At 36.3% G+C, this 20,350-nt stretch overlaps 2 protein-coding genes across 2 annotated transcripts in view; both read left to right on the top strand.

Annotated features, from left to right (window-relative positions):
* Positions 1-12,698, top strand: part of LOC103515919 (EH domain-binding protein 1-like) — a 38,893-nt gene extending 26,195 nt beyond the window's left edge. Inside the window, 2 exon segments of the mRNA XM_026828138.1 lie at positions 349-422; positions 12,104-12,698. Coding sequence (XP_026683939.1) covers positions 349-422; positions 12,104-12,300 — 271 coding nt within the window. The 3' untranslated portion in view covers positions 12,301-12,698.
* Positions 3,440-20,065, top strand: LOC103515908 (28S ribosomal protein S18c, mitochondrial). Its single transcript, XM_017446827.2, has 5 exons — positions 3,440-3,574; positions 16,478-16,540; positions 18,035-18,150; positions 18,937-19,087; positions 19,649-20,065. The coding sequence occupies exons 2-5, from the start codon at positions 16,510-16,512 to the stop codon at positions 19,777-19,779; spliced, it is 429 nt and encodes a 142-aa protein (XP_017302316.1). The 5' UTR covers positions 3,440-3,574; positions 16,478-16,509; the 3' UTR covers positions 19,780-20,065.
* The last annotated feature ends 285 nt before the right edge of the window (positions 20,066-20,350 follow it).

Genomic DNA, 20,350 nt, shown 5'->3' with positions numbered 1-20,350 from the left:
GTTCAATCTTATTTGTTGTTTTTAAATCTAAATCAAAGAGCCCGTGTGTAATTTGTTAGCGACATGGGCTTATCCAGTCCTTGCCGACAGTATAAATAATTCTAATCCAGAAGTAAGAAGTCCTAAAGTTACATATCACACTTTGAATTGTGATTTATTGGGCTAAACTAAGATTCCCGGGAGAGATTGGTTCTTAGTTGCTCCTAAAAAAAGTACATGGCCATTTTAGAAAAAAAAAAGAAAAAAAAATCGGGAGAACCTTTTTTACTCATTTTCCAGCGTTCTTTCAGATTTTCTCATCGTTCTTTTAGATTTTCTTACATTTCGAAACTATGTTTTTGATTGCAGTGAAAAAGAAGACGACTTAGAAAGGAAATTCGAATTACTCAATCTAGAACTGAGGAGTATCCTTTCTATTGAAGGTAAGACTGTAAGACCCTTTTTTTTTCATCCTGTAATAGTACTTGAACCACGAACTTCCGAATCCCAGAGTTCACTACTGAAGTTGTGACGAACATTTAAATACAAGTGGGTGTATTTTCCTCACGTAAACGAAACCTGTTCCCTTTTGTACATTGTAATGGCGTCTTTACTAAACTATGGGAATTCCAATACAACTTGCCACCGCACCGGGATCGGTTGCGATTCCAAAGGGAAAATACACCTTATGTTGAAAACATTGAAAACTCCTTTTTTTTCAATTCAAAATATTTTATATTTTCCAGAAATGCTAGGCGCTTGTAAAAAAACTGGCCTTCATTCCAAATTTACCTAGGTAACGCATCTGTCGCTCATTTCCGACTTCTCACGGGGCACGGCTATCTATCCCAAAATCTCCATGTAATTTCACTTCTCTCCCTGTTTTGTTTTTCAGTCGTGAGGATATACCGACCAATACTGGAATGACAAGATCTGTATCTCACGATAGTTCTGTGACGTCACAAGTATCCGAGGTAAGTAACATCTACTAATCATCATTTTGTATATTTGATCCGATTACGTCACTCTTATTCAGTTGATGAGATTTGTGATTTTATTATTATTTTGAAATCCTGTTTTACACTTTGACAATTAAGACCTACCAGCTGGTAATAAATATTTAAAGACGCCTAATCCTCCGCGCCAGTTTGGGTTTCATATTATTAACAGACACATAAATACTTACATGACCCGTCCATATTTCCCTTTTATATATATAGATTTTGGTTTCTCACTTAAAATATTACTTTAAGTTTCATGTTGAAAATATGGTTTGATTGCATACTCAAAACATTGTTATGGTTTCATTCTCAAAATATAGTTTTGGTTTTATACTCAAAATATGGGTTTGCTTTCATACTAATGTTTTGGTTTAATATACTCAAAATATACGAATCGACCTCGTTGAAAACTTAACCAGAACGATGGCGTGTGTGTGTTGATACTCAAAATATTTTATGCTCAAAATATAGGTTTTATTTCCTACTCAAAAATAGTTTTCGGTTTCATATTCAAAATATAGTTTTGGTTTTAAAATGCATTACTTTTATGGTTTTATGCTCGAAATATAGGTTTGATTTCATACTAATGTTTTGGATTCATACTAATACAATGCATGTTTTGCTTTGGCTCTCTCGTGTGGTTTTTGTCACGCAGCGGTTAAAATCACGTCATGATCAACTCAAGGAACGTGCGCGACATCTGTTGGAACAGGCGCGACGTGACGTGACAACCAAGAACGTGACCAGTTCTAAGAACGTGATCAACAATACGAGTGCTAAGTCCCCCGTGCCACAGGTAACGTGAATAAGTCCATTCAAAATGCTTTCCTATACGAAACATATTTCGTATTCTTTGAAGATCGGAAAAAAAATCCCAACTCTACAGTTTGGGTTGGGTTGAAGGGCTGACAGAGTGGGAATCCTGCAATTAAAGCCTAAAATAATTAATAATTATAAAAACAAGATCCATTCACTCATTCACATTTCATATTCACACACTGATCGCTCTATCTCGTAATTAATAAAGTCTCACTTGTGACCTCAAGGTGTTTGGTTCCTCTCTTGAGAACAGAATGCTATTATTATTGATGATGAGATAGAGAGAGACGTGAGTCGGGCTGGAATAGGACAGAGAAACAAGAACTGTGTCATCCAGTAGAGAGTAGAACGAAACAAACAACGGATTCGTTAGAGTAACCGATTCGTTAGATTAGAATACATATAACGAAACACAAGAACTGTGTGATTCAGTAAGAGTATAACAAAACTGAACAAGCGAGATGAACTGGTGCATCATCTAGACTCTCAGGAGCGTGCTATAGAAGATGATGATGAGATAGAGAGAGACGTGAGTCGGGCTGGAATAGGACAGAGAAACAAGAACTGTGTCATCCAGTAGAGAGTAGAACGAAACGGACAACGGATTCGTTTGAATATAACGAAACAAGAACTGTGTAATTCAGTAACTTATCAATTGTGATCTTTTAGACATAGGGAAAATAAGAATTATGAAACTAGTTCTATGTTTTAACGGAACGATTTTGGATTTAGTTTAGCAAGCATGCTCTTAACACATAATGCTCTTTTTTCCCGAAGATTCTCATCCCCATAGGCTATTGGCTTTTTTTTACATGGGAAAAAAAGACCAAAACGCGAGTACAGTAGAACCTCGATTACTTCAACTAATTGGGACCGAGGGTAGTTGAAATAATTGAAAGTCCGTATAAAACAATGAAAAAAGGGGGCAAAATTTAGTTACAAAAAAGAACAAAATGGAGTTAATAAATACCCTATTTTGAACTGATTTTGGAGTTGAAATAACCGAGGTTCTACTTTATACCTTAATCGTCAGTCTCAAGCATTAGATAACAGCAACATTTTCTCTTATTCTCCCGGTCGATTTTCTCCGCTCTGTATTTGGAATATAGATGTATTCAGCTTCGTGAGGACAACCAAGTAGCTACTTTAATCGATTTGCCACCTGGGACAGCATTATCAAAGTAAAAAGAAAATTACTAAAGGAGACTTTTTTATGGAAAAAAAATACTTTGTAATGTTATGAGTTCTGATATTCACGAAAATTTAATTTGGCTCTCAGCTTCACCACAAAAAAATTCATTGAGATCCTTTTACCTATTTTCAGGGATTTCGAGTCTCTCTCCCCTCATGATATCCGCGGTAATAACAAGATAGCATTCGATGCTGGTGAAGCTCTGGGTATATCGCGTGTTATAGAACCAGCGGATATGGATCTTCTAGCTGTACCAGACAAACTAGCTGTCATGACCTATCTGTACCAGCTCAGAGCACACTTTACCGGTAAGTACTAGCTGCTCTCGGTATATCCCGTGTTGAAGAACCAGCGGATATGGATCTCCTAGCTGTACCAGACAAACTAGCTGTCATGACCTATCTGTACCAGCTCAGAGCACACTTTACCGGTAAGTACCAGCTGCTCTCGCAGAGTGATTGGTGTCCGTTAAAGTAAGAACAAATATTCTGGTGTGGAGAACTATCAGTGCTTGACTGCTTGGCCAGTCAGAATCAGTACTGTCATTTTCACAAGAACACAAGATATCAGAAGAGAAGGCTTGACAATACACAGGCTTTACTCCCTTGCCAGTTCAGCACTGGGCAAGTAGGTATTTAATATTTTGAAAGATATCTTATTTCATCTGAATATTTTCATTGGGTACCTAAGTTTTGTTGATAAAACAGGACAAAGATAATGCCCCCTTTTTTATGTTCTATTTATTTTGGCATTGTTCCACTTTATTTGATAATTTCTTCTATTTCTTTTAGAACAAGCACAAAATACTGTATTAAAGTTTTACCATATAAATTAATACATGAGACAAATTATTTAGGTTTACTAACAATTTGACTTGTCTTATACTGTTAAGTAGATATCATTCTTGTAAAACTATTAAAAGGAACTTGGACTTGTGTTGAAGGGTGAGCCTACTTGAAATACTAACAAGAAAGTGATAATGGCATTATGATAAAGATTTCTGTCTCCCATGTGTCAGATGGGAAAATAAATCGGAGACCTCTGTGAGTCCGGTTTCGGTCATACACACGGCTAGGCTAAGCTTGAAAAAATTAGTCCTGTGTATAATCTTTTCGTGCAACTGCCCCTTACAATGAGACTACTCTTCGGTTAAGAACTGCTATGGTCTTATCGTCCCGAAATCGAAGAGAGAAGGAAGACAAGATAAGGAAAAAGCCAGCCGTTCCGAGAACGAACCTTATCCCATCAGGATAAAATCCGCCCCAGGCGGGAATCAAACCCGCGGCCTAGCGCTTACAAGGCAGATGCACTACCAACTAAGCTAACTAGGCTGGCTGTTTCTAGAAATAACTGCTATGTTGAAAATGAGAACCTGAGAATTAGGCTTTTAATAAAGGGTTTGGAACAAGCCACAGACCAAGAAACCTTATTGACAAGAAGACAATGTACCTAGCCTCTCAGAAGTATGTAGTGAACTTCATGCAATACAGATAACTTGGGGAATTCATCTGAAGGGAAAGTTTGAGGGCGGGAATCGAACCCGCGGCCTAGCGCTTACAAGGCAGACGCACTACCAACTAAGCTAACTAGGCTGGCAATGCTCCATTTAATATCGATTTCCGGCAAGAAACTGTGGCCTCTTTGAAATCTAAGCTTGCACTTATCAACACCCTACATCATTAGACTGATCTGTCTCATGTTTTGTCAATGCTTTGGATGTCACATTACTCAGATTTGATACCATTATTTTAAATTAGATTAATAATTAATCACCAAATAGATTTCTTCATAGCATCTTGACAATAGTGTTTTGTGATGGTGTTCACAGTGAATACTTGGTGAGACACAATATTTTCTACTTTATTTTTATGTTGACACTGAACTCTCCTTGCATTGAAAAGTTATGCAAGTTAGGTGGTTTCAGTTATCACAAGCAAGAATGACTAATCAGTCAGATCTCAAATTGATAATGAATATTTTGTTATCTACTTTTACAATGCTGGTGAGATTGTATGAATCAGAGATAAGCACATGAACAGAGAAATTTTTTAAGATCTGTATGTATAATCTACAATACTTAGCTGGATCAAGTAGTTTATCCTTTTCAGAACTGGGAACTGGGAAGAAAATCCTCCTTCCACCAAAGACTTTTTGAACTCATCACTTTTCAAAAATTCCCGCTTCTCGCTAATCAATAATCTGGAATGTTTTGAGCCGACTCAAACAAAGCCGCGTTTACATCGTCAACTTATCGACATTGGGGGGCTGTTGTAGGAGTTTTTCCATAGTTTTTCCTTCGTAAATCACCTGTTCCGGTAGATAACTTTTTTGTCTTAGATTTCCCAGTGATAGTCTAGGCAAGTTTCTCAAAATCTTCAATGCATCATCCCCAAGTTTGTTGACAAATGACATTTTGCTTTTGCTATCAGGATGTACTTCAAATACTATTGCTATACTTGTGTGGGGACTGAAAAATAAAAGCAATTCACTAATCAGTACACTGTGTACTATGAGAAAAGAAAACGAATAGAAAATAGAGGAAAAACAAGAAACGCCTGTAAAATTTTAGGATTTTTACAAGATTTTCCTTTTCCTCTACTTTTCTTTTCAAAATTGATAACGTTTGAATAGTCCCGCTCAAAAAAATATATTTCTAGCACAGCCCACTAGCCACAGACCATCGTTTGATTTCAAGGGGAAGTTGTATCAAAATTTGCTAGCTTCACAAGTGTCCAGTTTTGAAAAAAAAAAAAACTTTTGTTTTGTTGCGGTCCCTGGTTTTTTGTTTTTTCTTTCCTTGACTTTTCAATTTTTAAAATTTATGCTACAAATCCTACTAATTTTGAGGATATTGTCTGTAAAGAAGAAATTTCATACGTTTACAACCCAGCTTTTCCACAGGCCAAAGTCTAGTCCAGTGCTAAGAACACTGTTAACCATCAAGAAACCACAGTTGCTATCCAGGTGAGAAGACCTACCTACTCATTTGTACTACCATGCCATGTTACTAGAACAGTGTGTTAATTAGACACTAGTCCAACCTAGTCCTATTCCTCCTCTACCAGACAAAACCAGCCCTATTCCAGAAAGATAACTAAGGTGAATTCTATTCTATTCATACCAATTGATCCTTTCTGAACCCATCTTCTTTTGGGGCCATTTCTAGGCTCAGTAGACACCTACAAAGTGTCACAAAACCCCAACCAAATTGTATTTACACATAGTATTAGTGGTTCAGTAAACTGAAGAACTCGGTTCATAAAAGGCCTGTTAAGGCCCAGGACTTGTGTAATGGGAAAACTAGTTAGAGTAAATATTCCAAATAACAGCATTACATTTCTACTTCACAGGCATAATGGCAGATGAACCTTCCGATAAAAAGGTAAAATCATATGGAGGTATTCCAGAAGCTGTGTTTGTGGATGATGTTGATAAGTACATGTCACTGCCAGAAAATGATCGAATTGAAGTTGTACTGAAGAAACTAGATGAGGAACACAATAAATACAAATTTATGGAATATTCATTGTCTCTTTTGGGGGTTTTGTGTGGGTTTGGTTTTTTGTGGGGGCATTTTTTTTTTTTTTTTTTTTTTCAAAAACATGAGATTTGTTCTCGTATTAAATGCCTAGTTAGCTTGGTTGGTAGTGCATCTGCCTTGTAACCTCTACGCCGCAGATTTGATTCCCGCTTGGGGCGAATTTTATCCTAACAGATTCGTTCTCGGAACGGTTGGCTTTCTTCCATTTTGTCATCCTTTTCGTCGATTTCGGGACGATAAGACCATTGAACTTACAGTTCCTTCTATCAAACCTCTTGTAAAGAAAAAAACAAAAAAAAATGTTTTCGTACCTAATTTTCTAGATTTCTCCTCTTCATATTCTCACTACTTCGATTTCAGGACTTCCTTTTGAGGTTCCCTCTGTCAAACCTCTTCAAAATATTAATTTATCATTAATTTGAGTTTTTTACTTCCACAGCCTCTCCTCCAACCTAGAGACAAGAAGAGAAAGGAGTGAAGAAATCAAAACTCATGTAGGTACCTAGGTAATGTTTGACTTTGACATGAATTTTATTAAAATTAGAAATACTAAGTAACATAAAAAAAAGTACTTGAAAAAGTACCTAATATAATTCACCTACAAAATGAGCACTTTATTCACTAGTTACAAGATATCATGATACCCATAATCCTCTCCTTACTATAGGCAAACTCGAATACAATAATATAAAGCTGGATTTCAAACGACGTGATTCGTGTTCGAAAGCAGATACTTGCAAGTCATACTGGCGAGTAAATTTTCGCGTACATGCTCGCGAGGTGAGTATAGTAAACCTGAAGCCTGTTTAACCACATAGATTAGTAGGTATTTTCTTTTCACAATAATTTTCAGGCGGTAATGGTACAATGCCAGGCAATGTTCCAATTCCCTATTTTCCACCATGAAAAATTTCGAAAGGAAAATACGCGTTAGCTTTGGGGAAACTTTTTTTTTTTTTTTTTTTTTTTTTTTTTTTTTTTTTTTTTTTCCACATCTCTATCAGTGATGTGTCTTGTAGAATTCTTACACACTCCAGGATACCTATAGTTTAAGAAATAACTAGTCCTTTCTCTTCTGCCTTGCAGGAAAATGACAATGCATTTGATACTCAGTTTCTACTATCCAATCACCTCTACATGAAAGCATCTATACCTGTAACCTCTACGCCGCAGATTTGATTCCCGCTTGGGGCGAATTTTATCCTAACAGATTCGTTCTCGGAACGGTTGGCTTTCTTCCATCCTGTCATCCTTTTCGTCGATTCCGGGACGATAAGACCTTGACAGTTACAGTTCCTTCTATCAAACCTCTTGTAAAGAAAAAAAATTGTTTTCGTAATTTTCTAGATTTCTCCTCTTCATATTCTCACTACTTCGATTTCAGGACTTCCTTTAGAGGTCCCCTCTGTCAAACCTCTTCATAAAATAATAATTCATCATTAATTTGAGTTTTCTTACTTCCACAGCCTCTCCTCCAACCTAGAGACAAGAAGAGAAAGGAGTGAAATCAAAACTCATGTAGGCACCTAGATAATGTTTGACTTTGACATGAATTTTATTAAAATTAGAAATACTAGGTAACATAAAAAAGTACCTAATATAATTCACCTACAAAATGAGCACTTTATTCACTAGTTCCAAGATATCATGATACCTATATAATCCTCTCCTTACTATAGGCAAACTCGAATACATTAATATAAAGCTGGATTTCAAACGATGTGATTCGTGTTCAAAAGCAGATACTTGCAAGTCATACTCGCGAGTAAATTTTCGCGTACATGCTCGCGAGGTGAGTATAGTAAACCTGAAGCCTGTTTAACCACATAAATTAGTATTTTCTTTTCACAGTAATTTTCAGGCGGTAATGGTACAATGCCAGGCAATGTTCCAATTCCCTATTTTCCACCATGAAAATTTCGAAAGGAAAATACGCGTTAGCTATGGGGAAACTGGATGTGTTACAGCTTGAACAAAACGAATTTGACTCGTGTCGAGGTCGAGTCCTCTAGATTCTAGCTCAAGATTGCACTCTTATAGAAAACCATTGACACATCCTAGATGAGGTAAATCTCTTAAGACTTGTAATATTCAATGAGTTCTGGATCCTTGGGTTTCAAAATCATTTTATCAATAACGTTTACAACCCAACCAGGCTCGAGACCATAGAAGACTTGTCTGGGATCTTTCCTCATGGATAACATTTCAAAGTCGGGATCTTTCTCGATTTCAGGCAACGTGTATCCGTATTTCTGAGCGAGGGCAAATCTTTGCCAAGATATCTGTTCTGGATCCGCTAGGTAGCCACGGGACTCTGGGTTTGAATAGTACAGGATGGCATCTTGGGGAGGCTGAAACCTCAGAGGAATGGCTTCTCCTGAGAACAGAGGAAAACAAGAGGAAATATAGAATACATTGAATATTTTTTTTTTTTTTTAGACAACAGCTATAGGCTATAGGGCACCAGTTCCTCACAAATCACTTAAAAGTTAAGCACGTAACACTTGGTTGGTATCTGGAAGATTGACCATCTAGGGCAAAATTACTGATAGCACGATAGCAGTGATAGCTAATGTGGGACAACCATAAGCCTTGTGTTGGAAATTTAACTGGTTAAAATTCCAGTGAAAAGCTGAGAGAGGAAAGTCTGATATAACCTTGGGATTAGCAGCTAAAAGTCTATCTAGATTCCAGTGAAGGTGGTTTTAACTTTAACCCTGCTTAATAAGCATAAATTGGATGGAGAGAAAAAAAAAAATATTTTGACTACCTCTTGAGAAAAACACTTCAGGATTTTTCAAGGCATACAATGAATGTTTGTCATAGAAAGCTGTTGTGATGGTCCCACCATTCCTCTCAATAGCTGCAATAACAGGTTCTGATGTCCATTGTACTTCAATATTTATTTTGGCTTTGAAATTGTCAGCACCCTGTAAGTACCAAATGAAGTTTTAATTAATTAGTACAAGCTGAATAAAAAAAATCATTTTCTCATTTATTTCTGCTTGCATGGTTAATGGTTGCCTGTACTAAATTCATCATTGGATTTTCAGAGCAACATCTGTTTTGGCTTCAGGAATTTGTAGGTACATGAATATGTAAAATATATATCTCTAAACAACTTGTAACTGGACATCTATACCTCCTACAGATAAAGTCTGCCTCTGGCTGGGAGCCAATGTAATGTTGGAATACAACCTGACAGATGCCACTGCATTAGTCCAAAAAAATATCGAAGCCGCAAAGAAAAATTCATCTATACCTCCTACAGATAAAGTCTGCCTCTGGCTGGGAGCCAATGTAATGTTGGAATACAACCTGACAGATGCCACTGCATTAGTTCAAAAAAATATCGAAGCCGCAAAGAAAAATCTAAGCTACATTGAACATGACCTGGACTTCTTGAGAGATCAATTTACAACAACGGAGGTGAACATGGCGAGAGTTTACAACTGGGATGTGAAGAGGAGAAACCAACTGAAGATGGGCTTGGAAAAATCAAACAGTGCTGTCGACTAAGTTTTATTGTTCTCAACTGCATGATGATGGAATGTTTTGAAAATGCTTGATGATATCACACAGATATATTATTGCACTTGTACCACAGGGTGTAAGGGTGTTTGGCATGCTATGGCTTTACTCCCTTGCCAGTTCAGCACTGGGCAAGTAGGTATTTAATATTTTGAAAGATATCTTATTTCATCTGAATATTTTCATTGGATACCTAAGTTTTGTTGATAAAACAGGACAAAGATAATGCCTCCTTTTTTATGTTCTATTTATTTTGGCATTGTTCCACTTTATTTGATAAATTCTTCTATTTCTTTTAGAACAAGCACAAAATACTGTATTAAAATTTTATTGTTTTAGCAAATAAATTAATACATGAGACAAATTATTTAGGTTTACTAACAATTTGACTTGTCTTATATTGTTAAGTAGATATCATTCTTGTAAAACTATTAAAAGGAACTTGGACTTGTGTTGAAGGGTGAGCCTACTTGAAATACTAACAAGAAAGTGACAGTGGCATTATGATGAAGATTTCTGTCTCCCATGTGTCAGATGGGAAAATAAATCGAAGACCTCGGTGAGTCCGGTTTCGGTCTTCACAGGGCTAGGCTAAGCTTGAAAAATAAAATTAGTCCTGTGTATAACCTTTTCGTGCAACTGCCCCTTACTATGAGACAACTCTTCGGTTAAGAAGGAGAAGTGAGTCGACTCTTGCTTCCCCTCCTTCCAGGGGTAGCCATTTTTTTGTAACCGCGAAATTTTAAATTTCTTCAGATTTTCATTTTTGTGTAGTGAATGCAAAATTTTTCCACAAATCTTCTCTTTTCTTCTTGAAGGAGAAGTGAGTCGACTCTTGCTTCCCCTCCTTCCAGGGGTAGCCATTTTTTTGTAACCGCGAAATTTTAAATTTCTTCAGATTTTCTTTTTTGTGTAGTGAATGCGAAATTTTTCCACAAATTTTCTCTTTTCTTATTTCTTCTTGAACTGAGACTACTGAGAGTGATTGGTGTCCGTTAAAGTAAGAACAAATATTCTGGTGTGGAGAACTATCAGTGCTTGACTGCTTGGCCAGTCAGAATCAGTAATACAAATTTTTGTCGATGGTGGGATTCGAACCCGGGACCTTCTGCATGGCAAGCAAACGCGTTACCACTGGACCAACCGTGCCCCCAAATCACGAACTTCCAAATCCCAGAGTTCAACGCGTTAACTACTTCACTACTGAAGTTGTGACGAACATTTAAATACAAGTAGGTGTATTTTCCTCACGTAAACGAAACCTGTTCCCTTTTGTACATTGTAATGGCGCCTTTACTAAACTATGGGAATTCCAATACAACTTGCCACCGCACCGGGTTCGGTTCTGATTCCGAAGGGAAAATACACCTTATGTTGAAAACGTTGAAAACTCCTTTTTTTTTCAATTCAAGATATTTCATATTTTCCAGAAATGCTAGGCACTTGTAAAAAAAAAAAAAACCGGCCTTCATTCCAAATTTACCTAGGAAAGCATCTGTCGCTCATTTCCGACTTCTCACGGGGCACGGCTATCTATCCCAAAATCTTCTTAGAATACATAGGTATCAAAAATTCTCCTGCCCTTTATATTCCCTTAACTCTCCCATGAACTAAGCACAACTAAATTCCTGTCCAACCTTGGAAGCCAGCAGTTCCATTGAAGAAATATGTTGTGACGCGCGTAGGAAAATGACCTAATGATCAATGTCCTGACAACATACATATTTTCTACTTTCGTTTCCAGAATGGCAAAAGACCGAGGACCAGAAGAAGCGAGAATATCCTGTCTTCCTTCTCTCTTCGATTTCAGGACGATAAGACCATAGCAGTTACAGTTCCCTCTGTCAAACCTCTTAAAAAAAAAATCTCCTGTCCTTTATATTCCCTTAACTCTCCCATGAACTAAGCACAACTAAATTCTTGTCCAGCCTTGGAAGCCAGCAGTTCCATTGAAGAAATACCTATGTTGGGATGCGCGTAGGAAAATGACCTAATGATCAATGTCCTGACAACATACATATTTTCTACTTTCGTTTTTAGAATGGCAAAAGACCGAGGACCAGAAGAAGCGAGAAAGCCTGCTCCTATCCGAACTGGTGAACATTGTGAACAAGCGAGATGAACTGGTGCATCATTTAGACTCTCAGGAGCGTGCTATAGAAGATGATGATGAGATAGAGAGAGACGTGAGTCGTGCTGGAATAGGACAGAGAAACAAGAACTGTGTCATCCAGTAGAGAGTAGAACGAAACGGACAACGGATTCGTTAGAGTAACCGATTCGTTAGATTAGAATACATATAACGAAACACAAGAACTGTGCGATTCAGTAAGAGTATAACAAAACAAAAACGGATTCGTTAGGATATAACGAAACACAACTGATTCAGTAGACTCAGTAGAATGTAACGAAACAAAAAAACGTATTCGCTAAAATATTACGAAACAACTTGGAGTCCAATAGAGCATAACGAAAACCACGAACTGTGTGACTCAGTCGAGTATAACGTAATACCACTGACTTAGTAGAATACTAGAACTGATTCCTTAAAATAAAACGAAACATAACTGATTCAGTAGTTTAAAACGAAACAAGAACAAGAACCCATGTGATTTTGTAGGGTTTAAAAGACAAGGCCTCTTCTCCTTGAATAGTAAGGTAGATTTAAACCACTTGGAGTCCAATAGAACATAACGAAAACCACGAACTGTGTGACTCAGTAGAGTATAACGTAATACCACTGACTTAGTAGAATACAATTAAACTAGAACTGATTCCTTAAAATAAAACGAAACATAACTGATTCAGCAGTTTAAAACGAAACAAGAACCATATGTGATTTTGTAGGGTTTAAAAGGCAAGGCCTCTTCTCCTTGAATAGTAAGGTAGATTTAAACCTGATTATGATTAGGATTGTAAAGTTTTACATTTAAGGAGGGACTTTTCTCAAATTCGCATGTCCCTTTCTTCTGAGTTTTTTGCCATACATTTTAGTCGTTTAAATTTATAAGTCCGTGCTTACGGTCTGTTATAGGCCATCCTTGGTTATTTGAGTTATTTATTATTATTTTATGCTGACAGAAACTTTATTTCTTTCATGTCTTTCATACTAATGAAAAACAGTGAAATAATTTGAATGAAGATATGACATTTTTAATTCTAAACTAGTCTCCTATACTTTTATTTATTTTTTACTCTTTTTTTTCGGTGTATACAAAATAATGTTTTATTATTTTCTTTTTATTTCTTAAGTCAATGAGAAGTGATTTTGATGCTCAGGGCTGCATTCTTGAATACAACTTGACAGATTTTACAAAATGTTGACGTCACAGCAATTATTATACTGGTTGTGCAATGTTTTTAAAGGTTTTTCATGCGTAATAATACGTCATTAATTGTAGACTCTGTTGAGTAGATATTATTGAATTAGTATATAATGTAAATTTCCGCCTCGGCCGAGATTCGAATCCAGCACCTCTGGGTTGAGACATCTGTCCAGATAGCTTTTTCTGGTAGCCCTTTAGGTGCTACATCAACCCTCAAGCGTTGTACAGTCGTTCGCGGGACACCCTGTATAATGTAAATTTCCGCCCCGGCCGAGATTCGAATCCAGCACCTCTGGGTTGAGAGTTGGTGCTCTTAACTATTCGGCCACAGAGGTGAGCATTATCCTACATGTTTCATTTTAAAATTAATTCCCTTCAAAATTAAACTCGGAAATTTTATTTTCATTTGATTCTGTGATCATTTTGCTTGATGTCACTCTTTATGCTTTCTGTTTCTAAGAGGAAAAACATGTTTGCCTTGTCTAGGATGAAAGCATTCAAAGTTTGCTGCAACTTTCTCAAACACGTCCAAACTAACGAATTTCATTGCATTGCACGTTGCATTGCACAAGTCTGGACCCACCATTAGAGGAAAAACATGTTTGCCTTGTCTAGGATGAAAGCATTCAGATAAGAGTGAACATCTTATATTTTCCCGTTTTTGTTATAAGTTCCTAAAGCAATTCTTTTCATTTTTTAGCTCTTGAACTTTTTCTTACCTGTATCTACCTATCTAAAGTCACCATTATCACTTTGTATTAAATTTTATTGGATTTTTTACATTATTTTTTGAGAGGAAGTTATATTCCATAACTTCCATGCAATTTTTTACTAGCTTTTTTGTCACTGTGTGTTGCCTATTTTTTACATTATTTTTTGAGAGGAAGTTATATTCCATAACTTCCATGCAATTTTTTACTAGCTTTTTTGTCACTGTGTGTTGCCTAAAGAGAGATCATTCTTGCACGAAAAAAGTCTGTACAAAAAAGGTTAGAAAACATTTGAAGAGCCAAGTGTGAAAGGAGAAGATTGATATAGGCACATAAGTACCTGTTCTTGAAATAATTTCCATCAAACAAAAAAACCTGCTCACAATATTGTGAGTCTGTACAAAAAAGGTTAGAAAACATTTGAAGAGCCAAGTGTGAAAGGAGAAGATTGATATAGGCACATAAGTACCTGTTCTTGAATTAATTTCCATCAAACAAAAAAACCTGCTCACAATATTGTGCTAGTGGTGATTTTTCTACCCATCAAAAGTGACGAGTGACTTTAAAATAACTCTACTTACTATGTCTAATAAGTTGTTAGCATCTAATTATCTATGTTAATAAAACTATTGTAATTAAAAATACTCGAGAATTTCTTTTCCTTTCAATAGGTGGTAGTATTCTCAAGTTTGTATTTTCATAATATTAAATATGTACAATTTTAAAAAGTGGGTAAAAAGATAATGGATTGTAAAACGAGTACCTACATATAAGGAAGGTAAAATAAAATTTATTAGAGAGAGGTAAAAATTATGACAAATTTGAATTGATTGATTTAATAACTCTACTTACTATGTCTAATAAGTTGTTAGCATCTAATTATCTATGTTAATAAAACTATTGTAATTAAAAATACTCGAGAATTTTTTCCTTTCAATAGGTGGTAGTATTCTCAAGTTTGTATTTTCATAATATTAAATATGTACAATTTTAAAAAGTGGGTGAAAAGATAATGGATTGTAAAACGAGTACCTACATATAAGGAAGGTAAAATAAAATTTATTAGAGAAAGGTAAAAATTATGACAAATTTAAATTGATTGATTTTAAATAATCCCCCGTGAACAATATTTGAGAATGCTAAGGTAATATTTATTTGTGATAAGGTGGAAAAATAAATACTGTATTTGTTCTAACTACTCCTTAGTTTTGTATTTATTTTACAATTTTTACATCAGATTCTAACTTCAAGGACATGATAACTTTTAACAATTAAAAGACTAGTAGGTACAAAAAGCAAGTGAGGAAAAAATAAGATTTTTAAATTGGATGGTTTAAATCAGCCATTCTTAACCTATGGTCCGTGGACCACTAGTGGTCCGCGAGAAGGTTTCAGGTGGTCCGCGAGAGCTGAGTAAGGAAAAAGTCATTGTGTCTCTATTTTATATAACATACCCCTAAGAAAGAAAATAAAAATCTTTCCTCTTTTCATACAACGTGCTCCTCCTAACTCCGCTCATATCAACTAGATATAGGTCCTCTAATTACTCTAATACATACCCATTGTCACATAGCGTGTACAATGTACAATAAATAAATTCATAACACAACTGTTTTCATGGAAATATTAAATGAGTACACTGAAATTATTTGGAAAATGCGAACCTCTCCCTCCCTATTTGTCCCCTTCTATCCCTTCAGGAGAATATCTCTTCTCCCTGGGACTTGACGAAAATAATTGAAAACAAATGGAGGAGAGGAAGAAGAGGAGAAGGACGATGAAAACAGAAGATGATGGGAATAGTAAGAAGGAGAAAGATGAGGAAATGAAGACTTTACACTACTTTACAGGGATTTATGTATTTTAGCAAATTAGCATGTCTCTCGAATTTAATCGTGTCAATGAATTTGGACATTTTTGATACAAATAATTAAACGAGCGTCTTTGTTAAGTTTGTGCCAGTTGGGCTGAAATCTAAAGTCCTACAAATTAGCATGTCTCTCGAATTTAATCGTGTCAATGAATTTGGACACTTTTGATACAAATAATTAAACGAGCGTCTTTGTTAAGTTTGCGCCAGTTGGCCTGAAATCTAAAGTCCTGGGAAACGTGCCAAATTAGCATGTCTCTCGAATTTAATCGTGTCAATGAATTTGGACACTTTTGATACAAATAATTAAACGAGCGTCTTTGTTAAGTTTACGCCAGTTGGCCTGAAATCTAAAGTCCTGGGAAACGTGAACTCTTTGGGGACTTTTTCAAAATTTTAACCTTAAATGACGGCCGAACCGTACATTTCTGAAAACCCTTCCCAAGGACCTTTTTTATCTACGTCCTCAATTTAACTTGTATGCAAAGTTCGAGCCACCTATATTTTCACAATACACACTAGCATAGCCAACAAATAACCATGCTTCAAATGAGGAGAATTGCCCAATATGGTAAGTTAATTTGGGGATTGTCTACAGTAAAGTACCTCCCTATGTTCTCAAGTTCTTATTGGTATATGAGCCCATGGAGCAAGGCTACCCAAGGTTGGGAGTTCTTAAGGTGGCATTCCGATCCTAGCTGCCTGGTTGCGCCATAGAGGCAGCATTCCAATCATTGCGACCGAGTCAAATAACATCCATTACAAAATTCCAGTCGAACAAATTATTACAAAAATAGTATTTTAAATCACATGAAAACCTCACGACCAGGTGACCACACTGCTCTCAGAGTGACTGGGCAGCTTGGTTCAGAAAGTACTTCATAAGAATACATAGGAAGCAGTAGACAGCGGTCGTACAGCTTGGTCGCGCGACCGGGTCATGTGACCCGGCAGCTAGGATTGAAATGCCACTAATAGAGTCTACTTAACTAATGGTAGGTATCAACCTCAGTGGTGTTAGCACTGTGAACTTCTAGAGTTTGGTGGTTCAAATCCCACTCGAGTTATAAATATTTCAAAACCTAAAGTGCAAATAACAGTAAAGTACCTCCCTATGTTCTCAAGTTCTTATTGGTATATGAGCCCATGGAGCAAGGCTACCCAAGGTTGGGAGTTCTTAAGGTTGCGTTCCGATCCTAGCTGCCTGGTCGTGCCATAGAGGCAGCATTCCAATCATTGCGACCGAGTCGAACAACTTCCATTACAAAATTCCAGTCGAACAAATTATTATAAAAATAGTATTTTAAATAACATGAAAACCTCACAACCAGGTGACCACACTGCTCTCAGAGCGACTGGGCAGCGCGACCCAAATAGAGCAGCCGTGTCACACGACCAGGCAGCGGCAGCTAGGATCGGAACGCCACTAATAGAGTCTACTTAACTAATGATAGGTATCAACCTCAGTGGTGCTAGCACTGTGAACTTCTAGAGTTTAGTGGTTCAAATCCCACTTGAGTTATAAATATTTCAAAATCTAAAGTGCAAATGTGCTTTAGGTTTTGACCATATTTGGCAATTTTTAACAAAAGTGAACAAAATGTTTGAGAGATTGGTCATGAAATGTAACTGGAATTAAGAACCTACACCATCATACTCATAGTTTTTGCAACACCATCTTACAAGGCACATACTAATCATAATTATAACTTGGTAGAAATATGTACATTTTTAACTATAAAAGTCTTTGAACTCTTTGACCATTGTATTATTATTGATTAATAACTCACCTCATCGGGTCATGAAACAAACTGATTAACAAAAGGGAAAGTTGTCAATCTCTCATTTCATTTGTTCAACTATTTTCCAATTTCAAGCTCAGTTTTGATTGTGTTATTGTTGTTACTTACCTTATCTACTTTCTGGGTCATGAAACAAACTGATTAACAAAAGGGAAAGTTGTCAATCTCTCATTTCATTTGTTCAACTATTTTCCAATTTCAAGCTCAGTTTGGGTTGTGTTATTGTTGTTACTTACCTTATCTACTTTCTATTATTTTTGTAGGGCTTAGACAAATGACTAGACCTGTATACCTATCAAGCACAAGATTTGAATCAAAAAGTACCAACAACATATATGAGATTGACTTCACATTGGGAGATCCTGAAGCTTCCAATAAGGTAACTAATGATTCAAAATGAATTGAAGACCTCAGTCCACCCCTTATTTTAGGAGTGAACCGAAGAAGTCAGTGCAGCCCTTATGGAGTCTGCATAAGCTCAATTGATCCACATATATGAGATTGACTTCACATTGGGAGATCCTGAAGCTTCCAATAAGGTAACTAATGATTCAAAATGAATTGAAGACCTCAGTCCTGCCCTTATTTTAGGAGTGAACTGAAGAACTCAGTCCAGCCCCTATGGAGTCTGCATAAGCTCAATTGATCAAAAAAAAAAAAAATGTAAAGAGCAAGTGTCCTTTTATTGTTTAACATGCTAACTTTAATCAAAATTTTCAAACTAAAGAATAATGACAAAAGAATTTGTTTGGAGGAACTCCTCCAGAATAATATATAATGGGATGATTTTTGTTTGGTTGATTTTGACAGTTACCTATGGTGAAAGTTTTCTCTCTCTCTCTCTCTGCTCCACTTCCTGTTGAGTAACAAAATGAAAAGAAAAGATCTAAATACCAATCAATATTTTTTGACCTAATTTTATTCCATTTCAGCCTGCTGAAGATTTAAAGAACCCAACTAAAGAATAAAAAAAAAAAAAAAAAAAAAAAATTGAAGGAACTCCTCCAGAATAATATGTAATGGGATGATTTTTGTTTGGTTGATTTTGACAGTTATGGTGAAAGTTCTCTCTCTCTCTCTGCTCCACTTCCTGTTGAGTAATAAAATGAAAAGAAAAGATCTAAATACCAATCAATATGTTTGACCTAATTTTATTCCATTTCAGCCTGCTGAAGATTTAAAGAACCCGTTTCAGAAGGAAAAAGTGGTCTGCATTCTGTGCAAAATGAAGATCAAGCCCGATTACAAGAATATCAAACTGTTGTCTCAGTTTGTCTCTGCATTTACTGGACGAGTGTATGGCAGACACATCACAGGTTTATTGCATATACATACATAATCTCAAGTGGTCCGTGAGATTTTTGGTTTATCAATAGTGGTCCGCCAATTCTAAAAGGTTAAGAACCCCTGGTTTAAATAATATTATTCTACACCTCATCGGTGAGATTGACCCCATAGTGATTGTGAAAAGGTTCAAATGTGTACAGGCCTGTGTTACACAAGGCAGCTAAATCTATTGGTTTGGAAGGGTCAATTCTGTTGGTGTCAATGAATTTCTGCAACTGAAGCAGGGACAGTGGTGGATACTGCCGTCTCTGATCAGCACCTGTAAACAGAGGTTGTGAAAGATACAGGAAGCCTTTCATATTACCTAGCTATATCATTTAATTTATTTTATTTTATTTTTTATTTTTTTATGAAAGTATGTAACAGAAAGTAAAAATGCTGTCTCAACAATACTTTTTTTTTATGATTCTCCACTCTTAATGTGTAAATATTTTATACAAAAGTGGATCACACCGTACCACCAGCATAGTGACTGTGATACAAAAATGGATCACATCGTACACAATGTGCTAATATGGGTGATTTCTCAGAGGTTTGTCTGGGTCAAATAATTCTGGATCATGGGCAAATTCAGATGCCATACTATTTCAAAAACGTTGAATTTGCCCATGATCCAGAATTATTTGACCCAGACAAACCTCTGAGAAATCACCCATATTAGCACATTGTGTACGATGTGATCCATTTTTGTATCACAGTCACTATGCTGGTGGTACGGTGTGATCCACTTTTGTATCACAAGACTTCCTTCAATCTAAGGCCCATGATACAAAAATGGATTATATTGGAGACCTATACTCTATGTGGTTTGATGCAGTATATCATGCTTAGTTTTAGTTTCTTCTGGTGTCAGCAAAATAAAATATAGTTGTGCTCTATGTCCGGTGTGATCCATAAATGGATCACATCAGAAATTACCCAAATTAGGGCTCCGTACCTAGCGCTAATTCGTGTTTTTATGCTTCGTACACAATGTGTTAATGTCAGGATGAAGAATGGAGCATTTCAATTTGGAATTGAGATAAGTCAAGATTTCTATACATAATTTTACAATCAACTGATTATTTTTTCTGCTTGTTTTCAGCCTGGTAGAAAACGTGGTAATTATGGTGGTCGTACTCATGGTTGTGGCCAGAAAGGATCAAAGGCTCGTCAAAATTACATGCCTTTAGGTTATGAAACTGGAAACAACCCTTTTTACAAAAGATTTCCTCATGAGCCCTACTACAAAG

Source organism: Diaphorina citri, unplaced genomic scaffold, assembly GCF_000475195.1.
Source record: "Diaphorina citri unplaced genomic scaffold, Diaci psyllid genome assembly version 1.1 scaffold50, whole genome shotgun sequence".
Taxonomy (NCBI): domain Eukaryota; kingdom Metazoa; phylum Arthropoda; class Insecta; order Hemiptera; family Psyllidae; genus Diaphorina; species Diaphorina citri.
Note: the sequence above shows the minus strand (reverse complement) of the source record. Positions and strands in the feature narration are given on the sequence as shown.